Raw genomic sequence first — 25,379 nt, 5'->3', positions numbered from 1 at the left:
ATGTTTGACCAATACGTTCTTATGGTTTTTTAATAAGGGAAAGAAACTTTAGTTAACAACAAAAAAGTTATAAATGAACTAGGAGCAGCGCAAAGGGAAATAGAAAGGGAGCTGGTGGGTATTAGTTTAAAATCGCAGTAGTCCTATCTGGAAATAGGACAAGCATTGCAAGTAAACAAGATTCCTAGTGCATGCCTGTGTTATAATTGAACCAGATCACGGAAATGGCCATAAATACGATAGAAGAAATACATCACGGAGGTGTCGGTAGTAACCTTTACTATCAATGGAGAATAGTGAAGACAAATGAAGGAGATCTACACTAAATTTATAGTAGAGGGCGGTTAAATATAGTCTTTTAAATGATCGACTTTCATTGGATTAAATTACAACGTTGTTTTGATTTTTATACCGACAGACAGTTGCTTCTATTCTTGTTATATCAATTGTTATTGTTTATTGGTGACTTTAACGTTGTTAAAACTGTTTACCGCGATGTTTATACGAGTTTTTACGTGTTGCACATCGTCTTTGTCAAGAAAAATACTTGTCAATTGTTACCTATATCGGAAATATGTCAAAGAAACTAGTTATTATAATGAATGGATTCATCATGATGGAAGCACATATCTGTCGGCGCCTGAAATATAACCGGCGTATTAATTTGAATTTGAACAATGCTTAATACTTGTATATTACAATTAGAAGCATTGATGGTTGAATGGTCACTGTTTACGAAGCTTTCTCACTCTAAAGCTACAAATGTTATAGACACGTTATTAATATGTATAATAAAGTAAATATTTTATATCAAAGTTTATTTTATATCTGTAAAGAAAGCGAGATTATTTGAAAGTAAATATGAAATTAGTTTTAGCACTTAAAATACCATCGTTTTTACTATGGAATACAAAACAATTTAATTAGTTAAAAATATTATTATACAAGAGGCCTCTTCTAATATTTCAATGTTCCTAACATTACAATAAATTTTGTTATTAATTAGCATAAGTGTATAAGGTAATTAATTAATTACCACATTTTTTTTTACTTTCTACCATCATTTAATGTGCTGTTAGTCGCGTTCTGATTAAACTGAACGTTTAAAATAATTAGAACAAGAATGAATGGAGTCGGTTTAAAAAGAGCATTCGTTTTATTTTCACTTTCCATTTTCATAGTGTCGTAAAAATGTAAATCGTGAGTCGGCAGAGCAGCGCCTGTACGAAGTGACAAACTCGTGATGACTGGTAATTTATGCTTTCTGACTCATTCAACGGGCGTTACTTATTTTCTTTTATTCAATGATCAAGTTATTCTCAAAGAAGTTGGTAATTATATAACATTAAACTTCTTTGAGTGATAAGCTTTCGGTGTAAAAGCTATAAAGGGGTAAATATATAGCACATTCGCCATCAGTTTATGTATGTTACAACACCTTATCCAAAAATTAATGGTTTTCAAATATAACAAATAACGTAATGATAAAATAGCGAGTAAAATCGTTTTCGAAATTTGAATTACAGTACCCGGCGACAAAAAAATTGCACATCGATCTTTGGAAAGAGACAATCGGCTAATTTCGGCTTCTTAGAGCACTATATCTATCCCACAGTACATAAGTGACGTTTTGTCAGTCGTTGTATTTCGTGCGACAGAGATAACGCTATATGAAGCCAGGTACTGTACTACATATTAAAATTAATTATTGTTTATTGTCAGTCCATGTAGACTTGTGCTGCAAGAAGATACTGGCCTGTTGCATTCCAATAGAAAAAATTGTAAAAATGTAATGCATATTAGTCATCACCTTATGTAGGGTGATGGGAAATTAGTGTATAAACTTTAAAGATTTCTGTCAACAAAGGAGTTAAAACAATCAACCCGTATTAAGAGTTATTAATTACATTTGTAATATATATACTTTATTCGACGATCAAAAGTTTAATTTGATAATTAAACTTAAATCTTAACAGTAATTGAAGCGAGTTGGCGAGTGGGGCCGTGAAAATAGATTAGCTAAATGTAACAGTTAAAATAGCGTAAACGTGTTAAAAAAAACATAGAAAGTTCTAGACTTGCAATTACACTGATTTAGCACCAGTCATGGTTCTTGGAAATCAGAAGACAGCCACGGAAGTTGTGAAAAAAAATTGAAAGCATAATCATATAATCAATTATTGCAACATTAGTTGGCCACTTGATACATTTCTCTTTGATGTCCATTTCGAATGTACGATATTATTAAATGTCATTTCATATTCAGAATTCATAAAATTAAAATATCTAGTTACATAGTTAAAGGGAAAACCATTCCTATTTAAACTAAAAAATAAATCAGATACTTCGTTAATTTTATGTTTTATTAAATTGGGATCACTATATCTTATCGTAGGTGGATGATGTATGCATCATTTGAGCTCCTCATCTGCAATCAGAGATGGACCTCCAGACTGGACGTCGTGGAGGGTTATACCGCGCCTTTCTCCAACACCTATAAACATGGCCTTGGTGATGGATTCAGGGTGATCCGCCGCACGTATGCCCTGTCACCACGCAAACCAAATTTATGAAGGTTGGGGGACTGCAGTTCTATTCTTAGAAGTTGCAGCCTAGGCCACCGCTGTTGGTCCGGCAATAAACCTTTCATTGCTCCCGGTGAAGTATCCCATGCAGAATTTCCCCACGAAAAAAAAAGAGTATGATGTGAATGAATTATTCAAAATCCGGCGAAGCTATAAATGACAACGTAAACGCCAACTATCGTTGTCCTTGCCTATAAATCACTTTTGTCTTTCGTAAATATTGGTTGTGGAACCGATATAAACACGTCGTTTTTTCATTCCATAGCCGCCCACTTTAAGACAGGCCTCCTTCGAGGATATCTATGGGGGGATATACCACAATCGCCAACCTTGGCAGGAGGGTTGGAGTTCGCAGTATGGTATTATGGTACACAGAGGAAGCTGCTGCCCATCCACTGGAAACTTGTTTGTGAAAGTGGAAATCTTCTATATTTATTGCACAGTGTGAATACATCGTGGATCCAACCCGTGACCTACGTTCGCAAGTCTCAATCTTCAACCGCTAAGCCACCATGGCTCTAAATAACCACTTATTTCTTAATTACTTCAACATTTAACTATCCTAACCAAAGTTAGGCATTGTTAACTGCGACACGGTTATTCTAACTACTGAAAATAGCAAAATTTAAACGGACCTATGTTCAATAATATTTTTGTAACAAATAAATAAAGTTTAATATTAGCTAAGATTCGTCGGAATACGCGGGATTCAGGCCGCCACAGGTTGATATTGTTGGAAATCTATATGAGATGCCTATGTCCAGCTGTGGACGTTATGCTGTTATATTATTATTAAGTCATCAAAAAAAAAACATACAAATTTAATAACAAGCGTTATAACTGTAGTCTGGAAGTTTCTACATGTTCTTTTTTTAATTCAAAACATTCGAATCTCGTTGTTCCATATTTAAATAATACTTACCGCAATAAATAAATGTATTTAACGATATAATTATAAAGTGTAAAATAATAATGATTAATCTAACATTAATAACTTTGAGAATGTAAACAAAACACTCAATAGACTGTGTATAATTATTTGTTAGATTAAAAGTTATATTTCACAAGATTGCAATAATTGTGATGATTTTTGTTTATTTTTATCTCTCATTAGCTCATATCGCACGAGTATCACTCACAAAAGAAAATAGAAAGTGGAGAACGCACCGACTCGGCTTATGATTGTTTTATTACTGTCTAATAGCGTATTACCCTACTTCGTATTACAACAGTTTGTATAAATTATTTTACCTCTTGTCACAAATAAACGGGCGGACAGTTGGTAGCAATGTTTACCGCAGATCTTTGACAAACTTGTTTCCATACAATTATTGTTCTTCCTTTCTTTCTTATAATAACTTAGTTATATATCATCACAACGCAGCTTAATGTCATAAATGGCAACTGTCATGTTATACATATTATGTTATAGATGCTTAGAATTTCTTCAACTAAGTTAGATTCGATTTCACTTACTAAGTTATATAATAATAAAGTTTATTTCTGTTCTGTTTGCGAGTATTAGAAATGACCACTTCTATATATGGCATGGCTCGCTGACTTATGTGGGTGTAATACTATAAATACATCCTTGGTAATTCTTTTGCAAAAAATTTATTTCAAAAATAAATGCCCGTTTAAGCTTCTCGTGGATCGAATATCATAAAACCCGTTCTTAGCTGACTTTTCCTAAGTAAAAGGATTATTTTCATTAATTTTCAAGAGTCTAAGCCTTATGGTTACAGATATATCCTGATGAGTCACTACATTGGTGTAAATTTTTTACATATATATGTTTATATGTATGTAAATATAATACATAAAATAATTCTGTAGCTATAAAATTAATACACTATAGCTTTTATATAAACTTTGAAAAAATTGTCTTATATTTTTACATCTAAATAATACTCGTAAAAGTAACACTTGTTTAATCAATTATTAATTAATATTTAAACTATTATTATAATATAGTTGTTTCAATAATTAATTATCATTGTGATGTGTGATTTAAATATATCTTTAATTATAATGATCCAGTCATTTAGATCAGTATAAATTGAAGTCTGGTTGCATTCGGATAATTTGTACGTTTCATCCACATGCGCTTGTACACTTTCTAGTTAAAATAAAACAAGACCACTTCGGTCGGCGGTGATCGCTGGCCGGAGATGAGAGGAAAGCGGCAATTAAGCAGATAGACGTTTTCAGGAAACAGAGTGCGACGGCCCGGAGCGATGCCTGAATTTTTAATACACCTGCTTTATAGTCCGTAATTAGGTCAGTGGGTTGTTCAGTTTCTACATATGATAGAGTGCGATTCTGACATTTGTAATTTGTTTTCTATACCGTAGTTTAGATTCGAGTGGATTGTCTTTAAAACTTTCGTCTTCCTAGATTTATTTACTTAATATATCAGGTAAGATACTTACATATTACGTTCTTCGATTTTCTATATATTTATCATACTATACATGATTTATTTTCGTAGATATTGTGTGAGTTTTGTGTTTGCATAAATTAGTTTGAAATTTTAATAGTTTGTGTTTTTTGATTAAATTTTAACTTTCAGTTTTAATTATATTTTTTTATAGAACAGAAGTTATGTAGTCTATATATAGTATTATTATACTTGTAATGGGCCTATAAGAAATAGGATAGTTGTATTATTCAACATACGCGTTCACTGCATATTATTGGAACATTACATATTTTATTTTTGCTTCCAGATTTACTCACAATGTTTTCCTTTCAAGTTATACGTCTAGCGTGTATTGAACCTACTTTATAATCTTTGTTTCAACTCATAGATGGTAATAACAAGGTATAGGCCTTCCCCAAAGACAACTATGGGGGATATACCATAATCGCCACACTTGGTAGGCGAGTTGACGATCGCAGTATGGGATTGTATGCAAAGGACACTCATGCCTATCCTCTAGAAACTTGTTTGTGAGCAGCAATCCTGTATAATTACTATATAAATGTAAATAACATACAATTGTAAAGCGGAAATCGAACCCGTCTCAGTCCGCTGAGCTACCACCGCTCGGCTTCTGGTACGATTATATTAATAAATTTATTTCCGACACCAGTGACTTCATAGCATATTAATCAGTAACAATGTTTACTTAAAGGCTATGTTAGTAATTGGTTAGTACTTTATACATGCTAAAAGTAGTATGTACAAATTTTAAAAATAATTTAAAATATGAACAAAATTTCTTTACTAGTGGAAGACATATACCTTCGTCCACAATGGGACAAAATAGGTGTGTCATATCAATCGGCAATCATCTTTAAGATTCAAATGGGACTATCCCGGACACTATAGAATATCGAGAATTATGTCCCAGTTGTTCTGCCAAGAAAGTTATTTTAAATAATCTTAGACAAGCATATTTTTTCAACACGTTCCATGCTGTGTTGAGTACATAATTGGACCAAAACCGTTAATTTATTTTAAATCGGACCAATTCAGTATGAGTTTTTATCTGTCGTATCTTCTTCTCCTTCTTTTTTGCCCGTGGACGCTCAATGCAAAGCCTAGGCCGGTGTATGACCGGTCTAGTGCTGCATGCCTCCACAGATTTCTCGCAACCACTGTTGTCTGTCCTCCTAGCAGGGAGCCTATCCATGCAGCGTCTATTATCTCGTGGTCGCATGGGCGATGTGCTCTGCCTATTGCCGCTTCAGACAAGCTTCATGCTATGTCGTATATAGAAGGATATGTCACGGTTTTATTAAAAAGATGAAAAAAAAATTACACAATTAGTACAATCATTTTGAAATAATGACGTTGATTTATGGGACACTGCAAAAAATATTTTAAACAAAGAGTACACGCATTTCAAACATATATTCATATTAATATTTAAATATGAATAATAAACAATTTTAGTAAATAAAAACAGATGTGTGTTAAAAAGTTTTAAAGAAATAATTTCTTTTCAGTTATATAGGCGTATCCAACAACTCGGCTCTTGTATTAGAAATGCTAGCATCTCGGTGTGCCTAGTTAATTATACATTTTAATATTAACTACGGCTTAAACTGTGCATATAAAAACATATTATGAACAGGCCGGTATCTACTTTCCCTCTTCTGTCGTTACTTCGTCTTTCTCGAATATATTTTATAAGCTCTAAGCTTATGTGATATTTGAATTTTATATTACAAAGAAGAAGTTGTATTAAATTCTTCACTTCTATTATCACCATCCAACTTCGATCCGCCGAAGATTACGCTTAGACTCTCAGTAATGTGTTACTAATACAATTAGATAACTTTGACAAACTATTAGTCTAGGAAAATTAGGAAAAACGTGATCCGATCAAATCAAATCAATTAATAAACCCTTATTATTACAGCCTGGAAGTAAAGGATAGGAATAAATAAATATAGAAAACTCTTGTCATGGACCTTGAATGAAAAGACTGAGTAGTGCTGTTCTAAGATTCTTATTTCTTATTCATCTCATAGATTCTTATTTAAAAGTTACGCGAGGTGGAAAAAAACGACCTGCTTTATAGTCATTTCTAAATTTTTATAGATTTTTCACTGAAATTCGATCTATTTTAATAAACTTTATTAACTTCCAAAAAGGGTAGAATTTGTTGGCCCTGGGGTATTTTCCAATAATCGACATTAAGAGATTTTCAAGGTGATATATATGTATGTATATATATATATATATGTGTGTGTGTGTGTGTGTGTATATATATATATATATATATATTGCATACAAGACAACAAAGTTGGTTGTACCAAATAATGAATCTCGTTTATTTTAATTAAGGTTTGTTATATATTTGCTTTTCGGAATGATAAAAGAACTTCATTTTTTATTATTTGTTTTACGTCTAATACGATAATAATTCTGAAAATTAGTATATTTAATTTTTAATAGACTCTTTTTCTTCTTATTTTTTTATATATTCCTTAATATTATGAAAATGTATATCCACCATAAATAATAAAAATATACCGCTGTTCTCTTTAACATGAAATCACTTGTTTCGACAACCTTTAACGATAAAAAAGCAATGACCTTGACGCAGAAATTTTGCAACAGTTTCACTGACTGTTCTGATCTCGTCATCGATGCTTTGGACAACTATAAAATTTCAATGAATTGTGAACATTTGTTTTAATATCGACTGGAAGAAAAAAATTAAAGTAACATGTTTAAATTTGGTCTTCTTTTACTATACTATAGGAAACCAGAAGGTATAAATAAAATCGTTAGTATATTCTCAATATTATTATCTAAACCAGTTAAAATTAATTTATCATTAAAGAAACACAAAACTAAAACATTCCAAGGACTTAATTATTACACGTATGAAACTCATATCAATTCTACAAGTTAATTGCTTATACAACATTCTTTGTGTCTTTTCTTTAAAATGATGAAATTAAAATATTGTTGATAAAGTTATAACTGTTACCAAAACTATAAGATCATAACAAAATGCCAGATCTATGAAAAGTCGGTCAGTCCTAGGCAAAAATACAATTTCCTCTGCTACTTCCCCAAGCGCTAATGGTTTCAAAAGTATACTTTCAAAATACTCGGGTACTCTAGAATCGGAATGCATTAGTAAATAGAAATCAGAATTATTATTCTAATATTAGACAACACAAAATGCATAGGATTCATGTAATACGTCTTCTGATAAATCAAATGTCAAGACAGAAGGCTTGTCCACTTTGCACCTGTGCGTGTCCTTTTAAATCTCATTTTTTATCCAAAAGACAAACATCGCGAGGATTTCATCATCATAATCATAATTTCAATCACAGATGTCCACAGCTGGACATGGGATTCCCTCATTGATTACCTATAAGACTAAGATATATTGGCTATGTATTTGGGCATCAAAGTTATATGTTTATCTATTTGATTTACCACACACCTCATTATATTCGTGACAAAAACTGTTTGCGTTTGAATGTAATCGATTACTGGAGCGAATCATTTCGTTAGCACTAATATAGTATGGTCTGTTATAAATATTAGCACATAGACACTTACGGCATCGCATTCTACAATGTGTACCAACCATTGCTTGGTTCGTTTAGTGGAATTTGATTGATTTGAGGTCGCAAGTTTGATCACCGAGAAATGAATACTTAATACGAATTATGTCATTTTTGCTCACAAACGGTAAAGATAAATGGTACCGAGTAAATAGGCATATCGCACTATATAAAGGATATGTGTAATCTATGTTTTAATATTGAGATTTATACATGTACCATAGTGCCTTTTTCTTGATTGTGAACGTAGTCAGTTCCAAGAAAATAATCTGATATTTTTGCCACATTCTGTTTTAAATTTGGACTATAATTTGCTATTAAGGCTTATGTCATACTATTGTCGTTTTTATCTAGCATATTTCGAATCAGCAATCGCTGGATTCGTTGTAGATATGAATGAAATTAAGGTTAACACAAACAAATCAATCAATATATTTAAAATCGACAATTAACATTTTGTTTTATAGGAAATAACTTTATCAGAAGTATACATAAGAAACAATATCTTTGTTATTTGTTTGGAGTTTCAGTTCAATCTAACCGATAATTTTAAACTTAAATACAAATCAACTTTATATTTATTAAAACTCGATTTTCTGCCGGTATTATCATTGATACGATATGAATTCTTATTTCCGTGATGAGTTATAAAACCTTATTTATTTATTAAAATCTAAGTTAATATCCCAGTAGGTTGTTTGAGCTTGCAAATTTTTTTTCAATTTATACTTTATCGTTGTTTAGGATGCAATTTTGATTTTCATTCATCCTCATGAATACGGATTATAATATATTAAAAATTGCTAAGATTTGTGTCTATTAAATTATAAAATATTACAGTTCCCGAAGATAAATATTTCACATCGACATTTGGAAAGAGACATTCGGCTTATTTCGGTGCAATATTTATCGCCGGGTACTGTAATATGTAGCGACACATTCATAGTTATTTTTGACTGCGTTCCACTAGAAGTTTTTGTTTACCCACGTAGATTAAACACATTCCAGGTCCCCAAAATTTCGTTCTTGCTCCATTCGTATTATGTCCCTTTGTATATAACTACGGTGTTAGAAATTTGAGAGTATAGTTTACTATTTTTGATACAATTACGGTACATTCCGTCTATCTATTAAGATAATTCCGTTACCCAAGAGTGCGCTGTACTGTACAAAGCAATTTTTTGCACGCATTGCATTGTCATTGGTTCTCTCGTCAAATGCAACGTAAGGAATAACATGACGGTAATAAATTATTCTCATAATTGACATTAGCGTCCATTACTTGTTACAATTATATATTTCCTTTTTTGCTCTTGTTCGCTCATGTTAAAATTAATGTATTTACAAGAAAGATAAAGATTCGACTTTGGCAATGTACACGCTTTTACAATAGAATTTACAGAAAATATTCAAAAAGCTTCCATTGGTTCTCTGTAAAAGATTACTACACTATAAATCACACAATAAGGTAACACACCTAGAGAATTATGTGTTCGCCAGTGGGCTATTTCAATTTAATGATTTAATTCGTATTTTTATTTAAAAATACGTGATTTCGTTGAGTTTCTTTCTAATGTTCTTCTCTGGAAGCATTTAACCCGAACAGGTCGGTAGACTCAATTTGTCGTCAATAAAATACGTAATGTATCGTAGGTTGAATACATAAATTTGAACTTTAATTTGAAATTTGAATGATTTGGCTTCTTCTCAAATAGGATAACAGTGTTTACTTGTACCTATTAATGCTTAAGATAGTTAGTATGTTTGTGTGTTTGTAGTTAGGAAGGTAAATAGATCGCTTAAAGTAAGATGCATTATTTTTAACAAGAGAGTTTAGAAAATTGAATCGGGTGCATCAGAGGCGGGGTGCGCGGACTTTCACTCCCCACTAACGGCGGCCGTGTTGCAGGGGGGCGGCGCGGATCGGCGGCCTCCGCAGACGACGAGCGACCGCGCGGGCCCAACCTCGTCAACAAGCAGCCCGCGCTGCCTTTCGTGCCGCCGGCCTTCCCTCACAACGCGCCCGACCGCCTCATCAAGCCCTCCGAGTACTTGAAAACAATCACGGCGCCCTGCAAGAGGGACGACGGCGCGGCGGAGGCCCGGCCGCCGCCGCCGCCGCCCGCGCCTTCCGAAGTTGCCCCTCCGCCGCCGCCGCCGCAGCCACCGGTCGCGCAGCACCAGCCGCTGGCTGCCATCAGCAGCGCCGAGCTCTCCGCCGTGCGCCTCCGCGCGCCCGCAGCCAAAACCCTCTCTGCACCTCCTCCGACACGCTCCGTCAGCCTACAATGTCTACCCAGCGCCGCAGAGAACTATCGCAGCGCCAAAACCGACCTCATCGAGGAACTAAAGATGTCAAAAGACATTACCGGCATCAAAAAACTCAAAGTTGAACGCGCGAGACGAGAAAGCCTCCAGGATAAGGAAACCTTCACGGAGTTCACCAAACGCTTCACAGCCGACAATTTCGTCGATCAGGTAAGTAAAATCATCAGGTTCATATAATATTATTTTATTTAAAAAAACACATAGTTCCGTCGAATTTCTTTCGCATATTCTTCTCAGGTCTGAGGCATTTCATGCGAATAGACAAAAGACTCATCTTAACAGGAACGAGTGATTTAAGTCATCTTATGTTAAATGAAAAATTATTAATAATATTCGAAATTTAAACTTAACTATTCACAAAGAAATCATAATCCAAGTGGCTCGCTTTATATCTAATGAACTTAAAACAAAGATGTTGGACAATGTTATCGAACGTTACACCATAATGAAGCGATAACGCTTTATAACAGAGCGTGCACAGTTACGCACAAGTGCATTTGCACAGCCGCCCCACTGATCCACTTTGCCGCGTATCTGTCAACGTCTTCTAACGTCTTGCGGCCGTGAAAACGTACGTGAAACGTTTATTACGACTGCGTCATTACGATCTCACCGTTCAGAGATGGTTTCCGTCGCTCGTTGAATTATCAACAAGTATTTCTGGACTCAATCTTTCACGTACATTACAGTAGTGTTTTTGCTATGTTATTTCTGCTCTGGTGAACACTGAATCTAAGACTACAATATATCATTAAATAACATGATAATTGTGTGCAATTTTGATGAGATTTTATCAATATCTTTCATTGTCGAGAATTTCATATATGCTCTTCTGAAACTAAGATTTGACTAACTCTTAGCGATATTAACATACTTATATAATATTGAATTAATATCGTAATATGTGTTTAATTTTATTCTACAGATTTAAGAAAGCTTACAGTCTATAATTTATATCTGTCAATGTAGGGTATATATGTTATAAATATTAGGTAATACAAATTAAATAATCAAATCAATGAAAGAACAAAATCAATTAAAAAATAAAGGTAAACATTAAACTACAACATGGTGTCTTTACTAGTTTTAAATAAAAAATCATTATCAAATATGGTGCATTCATACGAAAGTAATGGTGCAAAAAAATAGAGTCTAATTTAGATTTACATGATATTTCAAATTTTTAATTCCAAATAATTCAAATATAGAATTCTAAATTGTAAAAAAATTGTTGATATGTAACGTTTTTTCTCTAATATACAAAGGATTGCAAAATTAACACATATTAATGTGTATCTTCGTATCTCTTCCATTTTTACACTTAAAGACACAAAATCGATACGTTTCTCAATTGACTCACAAACTTAAAATTTACTAACAAACATCTATTCATTTATTTTGTTCCAACATTTATGTACGTCATATTAAAAATACCAGATGAACACAATTTGACAAAAACTATTAGGGTGACCGGAAAGCATTGTCGCTTTCTTAAGTTTAATTCACACGACTTTATTTTAGCAAGTTTTTATTTCTAAACAACAATATATTCACCTTCGTTATCAACAACCTTTTGCCATCTAGTATATAAACTTTCAATGCTGGAATTAGATTAACCTTCCCTTCAATTGCAATCATCACCATAAAGCTCTTAACACAGTTTCAAACACGTCCTGATCTGTTTAGAGCCTATGACAAATTGGGACAGGTTTTTTCTCTTTGTAATTACTTTTATAACATCCTTAATACAGAATTTGATCAATACATTTACAAGCTTTATTATCACGTATAAAACCTTCACACTATAATATAATTTTTAAAAGATTTTCTTTAATAAACACTCTTATTTATTACAATTGAAAAAAAAAAAACATGGTCCCGTTTTTTGGAGCATCTCTTTCAACCCTTATGAATGGACAGGGTCCCTACTTACTTCTTAATTTTTCGCATAATTCCTTTCCATATTTTCTTTTGATACAAACATACAATAATGGAAAATACTAAAGGACATTTCACTAGAGTGTATTTTTATACTATATACGGTAGCCAATAAAAATATTCACAATTGTCTATATTATCGTAGTTGTCATTGGCCAAATTGTTGCAATCTATGAGACCTAGACTCTCTAAGAAACAAAAAGCTAAGTGAAAATAAATAATCAATGCTTATATGAAAACACTATCTATGTATATAATAATATCGATAAATATAAGATAAACAGCGTTGCGCAGAAGGTTAGAATTACAAATGTAGTCAAGTTTGCTACACCTTTCTCTAGGCTCTATGAAATTATCAGCTTATTTACATGTAATGTATACATAAAGAGTTGTACGTAGTTACCTTTTTTAATGGAAAACATTCGTCAGGCAGTTTGCATTTAAAAATTCCATGGATTTAATGGTAGTCCTGAGGCGCCTAAAATTCTATTACATTTTTACAACTTAGCATTCACTCGGTCATTCTTTGAAGGCCTGACATAGGTGATTAAAATAAATAGATAAATAATCCAATGTGGAATTATAGATATTTAAAATATCACGACCAAACAAACACAACGGTATTGTGTTACAAATTAGATACATCTTTAACGTATGCGCAAGAGACTGAACTATGAAATAGTACGACTCATTATTCCTGTAATTTCACCACAGTCTGTTCTCTATTAAGATAACAGTGCTATCAAGTTAAATTGGAAAGCCGCGTTCATAAACCTCGTTTTTGATGTAAAAAATAAACTCCGCTAGGGCATATTGTTTTTTAGCCGAATCAATTGTGGCCAGTGTTCAGTGTTCTAATATCTAGTATTTTTTTCAAAGTAGTAGTAGTAGTATTTAAAAATTTTAAATACTACAAACATTGCCACGTAGTTTATATCTGGAAATATTTCTAGGATCTTATTGTGATTTATCAAAAAACAGTTTGATTTAATTTGATTTTTATTCTGGCAAATTTAAAAACGGGTCAAATATGTCAAAACTCTTGTAAAACATAATGAAACAGAATCTCCTTGGCATTTCACATATGTCTCATTAAATAATATCGCTACCTATAATGCTCTTAAAATCAGAATAATATATGTTTACGCACTATTGTATAGCGGTAGATGTAGTTATAAAACTATTTCATACTTTGAAAAGTAAATCTTGATTTTTAAAAGAAATTAATTTCGAATCAATTATTTATTTCGCCATTCTTACGTGCTGTTCGACTTCAATGACGTGATAATAGAATCCCAGGTAATGTTCAATTCCTATTGCTGGGTTTTAAAAAATTGCCTAAAAGTATTTTAAACGGCTTCATCAAATACACTTTTGGAACTGTGTTCGCTTTCAGACTCTTTCAGTGCTAATTATTTCATTTTAAATTCTAGAAAGTCGCGCAGAGTTTATTTTGCCTGTTTTTCTCAGCTCTGAGATATTTATCATCCAGACAGATGATAATCTCTCACGGAATTATCCTTGAATGGATGCGTGTTATTTATTTTCCCATCCTCATGACTCTTCTGCCAAAAGTATTAAAGTAAGAAGATATATTATTTGTATCACATCATCTTCTATTTAATCGTAGGACTGTTGGAGACAAGTCTATTAGATTTTAAATAAGAGCAATAGAAAGTGGCCTGCATTCAGCATCTTCCGAGGACTTTGACAAGGTTGTTCATCCACCTTGCGTGTGGACATGTGCCCGTCCGTCTAGTCCATTTGGCAGTGTTACATAACCAGTGGAAAATTACGTGATATTTTTATCTTTATTAAAATCATCGCATAAAGTATCTAGATGTGAGTAACGGAGAGAAAGTCTTTCAACGTCGGATTTCATCTCGTGTCATACGTCGTTTTGAGCCGGTGTTATCTTAAAACGCAACGATCATTATATGGCTTAATAGTCAACATCCAAGTGAGTAATGTAATGCGTAATGTTATTCGGTACAGTACGCTGTGAAAACGAGATGTCTTTTTTAAAACAAGATTTTTAAAACAACTTTTAAATCGTCTTACACATCATTAAATGTTTTATAGTGCCACTTGTAGTCATAAAATAAAGTTCGAAATTTAAATGCCTTTATATAAAATAGTGACAGACACAAGTAAATACAAAAAATAAATATAAACTCACAACGCATATATTTCGACTTCAAAAAATAAACAAATCCTTTAAAGGCATATATGCATATATGTATAATAGTTTTTCAAGATACCGATAGATATCTTCCTTTTCTTAGTTTTAAATCTTAAATTAAAGATGTAACTTGGTTTGACTAATTTGCAAGGTTTAAACTTAATTTAAAAAGACAAAATGTTGAGTTTCTGACTGGTTATTCTCAGCAAATCAGCGCTACTAGCTGGTGGTAGTTTACAGATTGACTGACTACACTGACCTTTACAATGTTAAAAGTAACTGATAATTCAAAAGTACGTTTAAATACATGCTTGTATAAATATTTTTGTAATTTTGTCGAATTTGATGTACGTTTTACAGTGATGGAATAAGCTACGAATGTTTACAATTATCAGCAGTAAAATATAATTGTATGAGACGTAATATGTGATGTAACAGTATTAAAAACACTTTCGTTTCACTTACATTCATTCTCTGCGAAATGTTTATCGAGAAAAGATATTTTAATTTCGACACTAATTTTAGAACAACCCTTAATTTATGATAAAATATAAATATTCGATTATTTAAAGTTGTTAAGGCTTTTAATGAGTTGATATATCTCTATTTGAAATTCGTATCTGCACCCGTTTTTCGAAATTTGCGTAAAGTTAGCATATATGTTTATACAAATTTTCTATTTTTTTCTTTTTTGTAATTTACTTTTATTGCATCCGCGTTTTCGTCCAAATATTATACACAAGCATTGAAGTGTATTAAACTCAAAAATTTTTTTATCTGTCATGTAAGACGTAACTTCAATATTATCACGAAGATGAAGGTTTTTGACCAATGTATGTTGCCAGTGATGACATACGGATCCAAGACGAGGTTGTTTCGACCGGCCTTATAGGCTTAATGTCATCTAGAGAGCAGTGGTCATGGCTATGCTAGTGGTTTCACTGCAGGTTCGAATCAAAAATAAGGAGTTCCGCAGGAAAATCAAAATCACAGATGTAGCTCGAAGAATTGTATATCTGAAGTAGCAGTAGGCGGGTCACATCGCTCGTGTAGCTTATGGCTGTTACGGCTGAAAGGTTCTCGAGTGTGGACCACCAGTTGATAGACGTGAAGGTGGTCGACCCCTCACTAGATGGACCGTCAATATAGTTACTTATTTCACTGACTAGATCATATTATTTATTTAACCTTAGTTATGTAGAACTGTATTTTCTATTAGCTCTGCACACTTCAATGTTCTTAAAAATAGTCTGGTCTTATATGTCTATAAAACTTCACCACCATATCTACAAGGATTACGTCAAAAATTAAAAGAATATCCGTTATTTTGTGGACGGTTTACTTAGTAGACTTTTTTGAAAATCGAATGTTGTGTATATACAAACATATTGTATATCACGTACCCAAAATGTACACTCATCTTGTCTAATTGCAGATATATGTACATTTCGTTTATGTCAAATATCACTTGTATCATATCATCTGTATCCATCGTTTAAGCCACAGGACGTTCACAACTTGACTTGGATTTCTCCTATAGATTTCGTATAGGACTTTTCGTATATCTATTTCTAACAACCTTAACAAATTCGTCTGTCCTTTTGTGTGGTCATGCTACACTGCGGTTGTCCTTCCGTGGTTTCTATTCCAGAGGCTTGAAGCTCCTGCAGGCATCTCTAGTTCTGCATTATGCCTATTGGTCAATTTCGTTCGTCTGCAGATATTTATTCCTGATTCGATTTTTGAATTCAAATCCATTCTAAACATCATGAATATATTGAGTCTAAAAATATATATATTTGAGTCAAACTTTCTATTATTCATTGTAGTGTTTATTGAAGTGTTAAATTATACCATTTGACTCGATTGCTCATTCATTGCGTAACTAAAAATTTTATATTGCACGTTGATATTAATTATTTATATTCAGCGAAATGTATCATTTATTTATAAATAAAGATATTATATTTATAATACAAAAGCGATTTCACTTTATATGTTCATGTTGCGTGAAATGTACTTATATATAATTATTTTTATATCACGCATCGCTCATCTAGATTTTATCACACGTGAAGAAATGTGATAAAGTTAGTTTCGTAAGTTCTTTTGTTTTTAATTACAAAAGGTCAAGACGAGTGGGAATATTGCGTAAGAATGACACAAATTGATTGTTATTGAAGACAATCTGTGCGCGCAATTTGATGTTTCTGAAGATAAAAAACCAATTTATACTTATCTTTAGCTAATTTCTCATTTTTGGATTATAAACTTCTTAGTTATTGCACAGACCCTTAATAAAACTATTCATTTAGGAGATTTTTTAATATGTATAATGTATGTTTTAACATATATATATTTATATTTTGAAGATTATCTTCCTTCACAATTTGATTTTACTTTTTAATACTATTTTATTCTAGTATTTTATGATATCAACTAGTTTCACCTGTCTTGTCAATTTATCTCTGCACCACCCAAATGGTTAACTGTCAGAGAATTCCGAAAATAAATAAAAAGTTTTTACATAAATAAATAAATATTTTCTTCACTCGTAGGATGTTCATTGCCGAACAGAAGTCAACCCCACAGATTTTGTAAAACCGGTTGGAAGCTGCTTCCATCTAGCATCTTCCGTTGACTACAACTGTCCGTCCACTTTTGATCTTCATTGCGCTCTAGAATTTTTAGGACCCAGCGGTTATATGTTCAGCGTGCTATAGACCACTGCCACATCAATTTGTCAACCAGGCTACATTCCTTATTCTATCTGGTAGACAAATCCCGAGTATGGTCCTCTCCATAGCTCGATAGCATCTGTTAGTTCGCCAAAGAGGCCCAAACTATGAAATCACGTTTCATTATATACCTACTTCGACAAAATTGTCTCGTTTTGATCAATAACTATAATAATGAATTTTATTTGCCAAAAAATTATACATATAACAATGACACGTCAAAAAATATTACAGTGAAACCTAATATAGGTGTTCAGGCGTGTGTTTCAGGTCCCATAAGTGCACAGGAACGATATAAAATTATAGAAAAAAAAAAAACATAATTATGTCAAGTTTAAGATATTGTTGTATAATAATAATTTGTTACATTGTAATCAGAGTAATTAATTGCGTGTGCGCATGTGTGTGACTACGCCTAATTGTTTACGTGCTACTATCTACCATCTATATTTCTTCGCTGTGTTCTTCTTTCGGCTGTGAACTGTGCCTGCTATCTATTCATTGAGATTTCAATATACGGAACTATACAAACTATCAGTGGTCAGTATCATTACTTTATTATAAGTTTTACAAAAAGTAATTCGAGTTATTTGTATAGATGTACATAGTTGATTTACATATAACTACCCTAGTACCCCAACAAGTGTTTGTGTTTCATATATACGGTATATGTTAATATTAATTTTGATATCTAATACTATCCCTAGAAACTTGTCACTCAAAAGTTCCTTTGTTTACATTAACATAAGTTTATAATTATTTTTGAAAGGCGTTCTTGTAGCATTTGGAGATTTAATTTAAACTATATTTTGTAGAAAACATACGTTACATTAATATTTATGCAGGTAAATATTAAAACACCAAGCCTAAAAATTTATGGTGAAGATTACACATAGTTGCTATCTTATCACCTGAGACAATTTCTTCTAGACCATAGCACTTTGTACTGTCGACCATAAGTTTATCATAGTAGACTTTATACTGTCAGAAGTTTTTAGCCCGCAATCTAATAGGGAAATGTATTATAAAAAATTTAAGCGTGATAACTTCATACAAGGTGATAAAACATAAAAAAATGGTATAAAACCTTTTTGCTGTCAAATCTATACATTCACTCTTTTAAATCTTTTTTACCTATATCTAATCATACTGCATCATATTTTTTTTTAATTTTGACACATACTTATAATATAAAAAATATAAACAGAATTTATTGTTAGATTTATACTTTTAAATTTATAAACCAAAATAAAAATAATTTCAGCTTACGTAACATAAGATACTTGTCTTAAAAAGTTGAATTTATCACTTTATAGCAATCGAAACGGTCGATGTTGAATATAAATAACATCGTAAATTTTATTGCAACTTCGAGAAATTGGATAATTACTGTCAACGAATACTGTAATTATATTTCCGAACGAAACGTGACTGAGTACTATCGTGTACAACTTGATAGCTAACAACACTCAATAGATAAACGTCACTTTGACATATGTCAATGTCATGAATCTGTCGCCATTGGCGGGAATGTGACCTTTTTTCATGTATAAAATTTATTTAATTTACTATAATTCAAGATAAGACCGATATAGACTTACATACATGCATAAGTTGAAATGACTACTGGAGCCTCAAGGTTCTAGGTTGGAGTTCATGGCCTGGTAAGTCGGTGTAGAAGGTCCACCCAAAAGGTGAAGAAATTAGTCTAGTTGATTGTATAGTCTATATATGCTCTGAAATTAAGCGAGCTTTCTAGTTTAGAAGCAATGATTAACCATACTGCTATTTTCAAGCCACATTTTTTACCATCATATAATTATTTTCATATTTTTCTTGTTTTAAAAGAATATTATGTTAGCATTTATGGTCATACACTCCCGCAATAGTTATAATCGGAAGTAATTATAATTTACGTTATTATGTGATAAAAAAAATTTGCAAATTAAGTACCTTATGAATTTATTGTAACATTACTATTTAAATTTGCTTTTGTGTTTAGAGAAACCGTTTATTGCTAATAAACATATTAATGTTTTAATGTCGTAATAAATGTGAAATTATAAATTGTACACGACTGTACTTTTCAAATGACAGAACGTCATTTTGGCTAATTATCGAGAAGTAACTCTTTTCAGTTTTACAAATAACGGACGTTGATATCCGAGTTGATTAAGCGAAAGTTATCTTTGAGTATAATAACAATTAAGTTAAAATTTGAGTAGTAAATATTTTATTTTTTGAGAAAACGGTGCAAGCCCGATGTAGATCCGTTTTCACGCTTTCACTGTTTTCTGACGATGCTGCCTGAGTCGGTAGTTTTATGGCTCTTAACCGAGCACAAATGAACAAACTTTTTACTAAACTGAAAATTTTCCATTGTTCAGTTTAATTAATTTCACTGCAAAATGTCTACCTCCTTTCATTATTAATCATCGAAATGATTTTACCGATTTTTTTTTCTAAATCATGACGTAAATTTTTCAATTATCCTTGAAAGGAATTTTAATTTTATCGAATGAATCAACTGATGATTTAAGGGATTTTTTTATTTTGTTCTATTATGAAACCAACGGTACATTTCTATAGCTTATTCCACAAAGCATAATCTCCTTAACTTGAGGAATAAGAAATCTTACAGCTCAACTAAATTTATCAGATACTGAATCGTTCAATAACACCGAGAGTGTTGTGTTTTAGATCTAAAATCATTATTTAGCTCTACGACTGCTAATTTCCTAATTGATATAAAAGAATATTTAACATTTTTTTTTAAATTTGGAATAAGTTATGCGAACTTTTAAAATTTAAAAAAAGAAAAAAAACATTGCCGCAACAACAAGGTGAACAAAGGTGGCGTGTTATTACAATATAAAGATGTTATTTCTCTGACCCAAGTTGAAACTGCGAAGGTCGTTCTCATAATTTCACTTGATATTGTTTCATATAGCTTTAGTAACAACAAGCGTCGCGGAGAATCAATATTGTAAGCAAACAAATCTACTTGTGAGTCTTTTTAATAAACAGTTACAAAGCTAAAGAAATTTGAACTTCATAATATTTTTTGTTTTTACATATCTCTGTACAGATCATGCATTGATCAGTGATAAGAAAACCAATACACATCTGCTTAACAGAATCCCGATCATTTTTCCAATGAATATAGATATATTAATTGAATAAAAGGCAATTATACTCATTAGTTGTACTCGGCTCGGACAAACAGAGCATTCGGATGGAACGTTCTAGACCAAAGTCGGAAGGATTCCGTTAACAATGCCACGGTCGATGCAATTGCTCGCGTGTTACGTAACGATCTACTCAGATAGTATCTCCGACAACGGTACATCAACTATAAATAACTCAAATCGATCCTAAAAAATGTAAGATTCGATTAGACGCCAGTAAACGAGGATATCCGACTTTTCTCCAGTGTTCAAGTTAATTATGTTGCCAGTTGAAATTAATTGCAGAAAGAATAACGACTTTTAGTTTGAAAAAAATCTAGGTCGTATATAATGTAACAATGTTTGCAACTAATGATATATATGTTCGAATGTTGTTACTTCGAAAGTCGCCGATAGATGGCGCTAGAAGTTAGTAGATATCGTATAGTCGCATGTAAGGGCACCCGTAGTTTTTGGCGGAATAGCTTAACTAATACAAATCAACGAAGACACGACACTTATAATCTTCCGTAGATAAGACAAGACAGGTTTGAGAAGTACAGAACTAAAGATAGTGAAGATATTCAAGCAATATGCCATAGCTTCATGCTGACTACTGAACAATATATTTCTTAAACAAATTAAATTCTTAAATCGTAAAAAATTGAAAAGGTTGTGTCTCTTTTAACTACAAGTTCATTTATAAAGATTTTTTAGTAAAGAAATTTATATCAAACAAATTTGATATTTGTTAATATTCATGAATTTTTATTTTACTTTAGAGAGTTTTAAAAAAGATAAGGATATATGATAATGAAACGGAATATGAGATATTTATATAATTAAGTTACAATCAAAAATCAAGAAGACAGACGAAAGTCCCTCTTCTGGAATAACCAGAAGAAGGACTTCGTTCATAGTGTGGCGGCTGGTCGACGGTAGGGTTGTCTGCAGATCCCGGAGCGAGATGGAGCTGGAAACGTGATCCCGGCGTGGAAGAGACAGATGCTGGCGCGTAGGGCGGCCGAGAAGGCACGCCGGGACCTGGAGAGGGAGCTAGCGGGCGAGGCGGAAAGACGCCGCGCTGCAGCAGTCCCCGCCTGGAAGCGACAGCTGCTGCAGAGGCGAGAAGAGGCAGAGAACCGGTTAAGGTAAGACTACTTCAATAAGGAGCTCATATTATTTACGGCGAAATATCTTAAGAATATGTAGGTAATTGGTTTGTTATTATTGTAGGGAAAGATAATTAATTTCCAGCTACTTGAAAATATAAATAATGCAATATGAAAAAGAAAATTAATAAATCAATAATGCTGATTATGCTTTACTAATGAGACTTAGATGTTAAACTAGTGTTTAGAAAGAAACTCCAGATTAAATACTAAACTTTAAAAATCACAACAGCCATTGGGACCGAACGGTGTTCGAGCGATGGGAAAACTGTAGAAAGAATGAAGAAGAAAGAGAGATAATAAGAAATGTAAAAGAAGAGAATGAAAATAAATAGAAGTGTGTGAATATATAAATAAAAAATTGTCATCAGTATATAAGTAAAAGTCCCTGTCCCATACAAGATAGGGGAACGAGAGGTCCCCAATAACGAGGGCCATATATAAAAAAGGTGCTCGAGTGACAACTACGAACTGGTAGAAGTGGTGTGGGCCTGGACCCCACCAGGTGCACCGACGACGTAGTCGATCGTTGAGGCTATCTTTGGTGCAGACAATATTGCACTGGGCATCTATCGCCTGATATGATAATTATAATAACTAAGTTCATCATTAAGATTTAGAATTTCCTAATCTGATACTAACATCACAAGTTCTCATAAATGGCAAAATGAAAAAGTTTGAGATTTGAAGTAAATCCTAGAACAAATCTCAAACGATCGCTATTAATGCATACTAAGCCCCCGTTTGGCTGAGGGTCTTTGGGTGATGACTTTCTAAGTCTTAGAAGGTAGGGATATCATTTTCTTGACAACATAATAGAAACACGTAACCCTCACATATTATTCATGAAACATTATGCAAGGATAAATAAGAGGCAGAAAAGTGACTATAAAACGAATGAACGGACAATTTTTATCGCTTTACAAAGTATTTGACCTCTATTTCGCCTAATATTAAGTGATGACGAGGTCTACGGTGCTACATGCTTGCCTAGAAGAAACCTATTCAGGCGACGACGCCGATAGGTTGTTCCATACTTTCCTGTTCGCACTTTAAACGTAGTATCGAAACCCTTAGACCGAGTTGAAGGGATTTTAATGTGAATCTGTGAGTCTTGTTGTCCGATGAAAGAAAAGATGCTACGCTTCGAGGATATAGAATGAGTTTAATGACTGAAGGTAGAATAAGTTGGAACCTTAATAACTTATATAGGTGGAATGAATTAAATAACTTTAAGGCGATGAAACTAATATTTATTATTTCGAATAAACTTTTGCTATGCTCTCTCAAGACATTAAAACGTAGTACTACTTGATCCTAACTTTTTTCGTATAATATTGCCATTTCCCTAATGTTATTTTTAAAGTAAAGACGCTGATCGATTCATATCGATTCATATTACAACCCTACCACAATATTATAACCTAACCCAATATTTTATATTATACTCATGGTAAATGATAGATGGTAGACGATAAAATAAAATATAGGACTTTTTAAAGTCATGTTTAACTTGCAGGCAATCATTATACACGCCGAAAGTAGAGGAGAATATGAACTCTGTGAACGGTGAGTGGCGCGCGTACCCCAGCGGCACCCAGCGCGCCGTATCCATCGACAACATAACCCTCTGCTACGATGCACCGTGCCAGCCGACACGCGCGCCCTCTGAGGTCAAACTCTCCTCAGAACACTGTAACGGTTTGTACGAAATTCCATTTTCGAACACCTTATTCTTTTTTTAAATGAAATAATACGTTTTCACAGATCACTTTATATAATTAATTTATTATTTTTATTTTTTATGTATTATCCTAAAAATAATACGGCGGTGTGAAATCGAATAACCGACCAAATAAAATTTTCTTGAAATATATTACTGATGATAAAGAAATTTGACATCCAGGATCTGGGACGAAGACTGTATTAGACGAAGATTAGACTACCTTGAAAGTTAGTAAATGACCGGAATACATGAATTCCCGTAGACTTCCAGTGGAAGTAGGTCTGGTTAGATAAACGTCGTCTGCGATCTTTTCATCAAAAGGAACTTATTACTATTTTATGAAATATTATTTGCAGGCCATTCAACAATGAACGGTAAAGAGGTCAACGAGGAGGAAGAGAGCGCAAAAATTATCCCCTGGCGGGCACAACTACGCAAGACAAACAGCAAACTCAATCTACTAGAATAGTATAATCTTATCTCATAAGGTCCAATGTTGCTAGATTAATAAATAAAAAAAATCATAAGAGTCTAGTAGTTTTTCAGAATAGGGTAACGCCATAATATATCACGCGTTTTCTATACCTTTTTAGTAAGAATATCACTAAATGTATAAACCGTCCGTAAATATAAACTTTATGGTAATAAATTCATTTTCATAATCTTCATTTAGATTAGACAAAATATTGATAGTCTATAGCAACATTAAGTTCTTTGTTGTAAGTAAATCTTTAATATAAAATCAATTCTGATGAAATCTGGTGTTGAAATTCAAATCGATAAAATAATCGATTAGTGGTAGAAATATAAATTTTCATACTTTAGAGATGTCTAACGTATAGAAATGTAAGATACTGGTTACTTCGAGGCTGCTTATACAGAGTTACTCTTGTTAAGTAGTTTTAATCTATGTATAAATGTAAATTTTTCGCTATATTGTCTATGAAATTATTTAACGAGATATTCAATATTTGACAGATCGATGAATGTTTTTTTTATATAATCTGTGCTGGAAAGTACTTAACAACATTATCCTATCATTCGAAGTGATACCATTGTTGCAATATTAGTTTTAAGGTTTCCGTTGGTTTTTTCTATAATATCACAGAATCAAATTTTTTTTTTATTAAATATTTTAATTATGTAATAATTTCAGTATATTTTTCATGGTTGTCAAACGATTAAATTGTCAATAAAACTGTTGCTTATTATTTTCTTTTTTTTATTAAATTTTCAAAAAATAAAAAAAAATAGTTTTGAACCTGAAATTATATCTGAGTTGTTGTGGGCTCGTCTTAGATCAGGGCGCGTTTACGTTTTGCACCGTCATAACTTTACGTTTTTGATGCTATATAGAGAGTTAAACCTGATTCTAGGTTCTATCAAATTGGATTCTTTTAGAATTCTTCACTCCCCGTGTGAGTAATCCAAAGGGTAGCCCACATGATCACTTTAATTGATCCTATGGGCATGTTTAACAACACTTTCAAAGAATTTTGCT

The 25,379-nt window shown here is 32.6% G+C and overlaps 1 protein-coding gene across 1 annotated transcript in view; it reads left to right on the top strand.

The window, feature by feature from the left end:
- Nucleotides 1-24,966, top strand: part of f (forked) — an 81,939-nt gene extending 56,973 nt beyond the window's left edge. Inside the window, exons 12-15 of the mRNA XM_068761937.1 lie at nt 10,537-11,105; nt 21,923-22,131; nt 23,672-23,853; nt 24,235-24,966. Of these exons, the coding sequence (XP_068618038.1) occupies nt 10,537-11,105; nt 21,923-22,131; nt 23,672-23,853; nt 24,235-24,347 (1,073 nt within the window). The 3' untranslated portion in view covers nt 24,348-24,966. The remainder of the gene's footprint in view (nt 1-10,536; nt 11,106-21,922; nt 22,132-23,671; nt 23,854-24,234) is intronic.
- The last annotated feature ends 413 nt before the right edge of the window (nt 24,967-25,379 follow it).

Source organism: Battus philenor, unplaced genomic scaffold, assembly GCF_028537555.1.
Source record: "Battus philenor isolate CCGP_79_NKW_IND1 unplaced genomic scaffold, ilBatPhil1.0.hap1 SCAF_15, whole genome shotgun sequence".
NCBI lineage: Eukaryota > Metazoa > Arthropoda > Insecta > Lepidoptera > Papilionidae > Battus > Battus philenor.
Note: the sequence above shows the minus strand (reverse complement) of the source record. Positions and strands in the feature narration are given on the sequence as shown.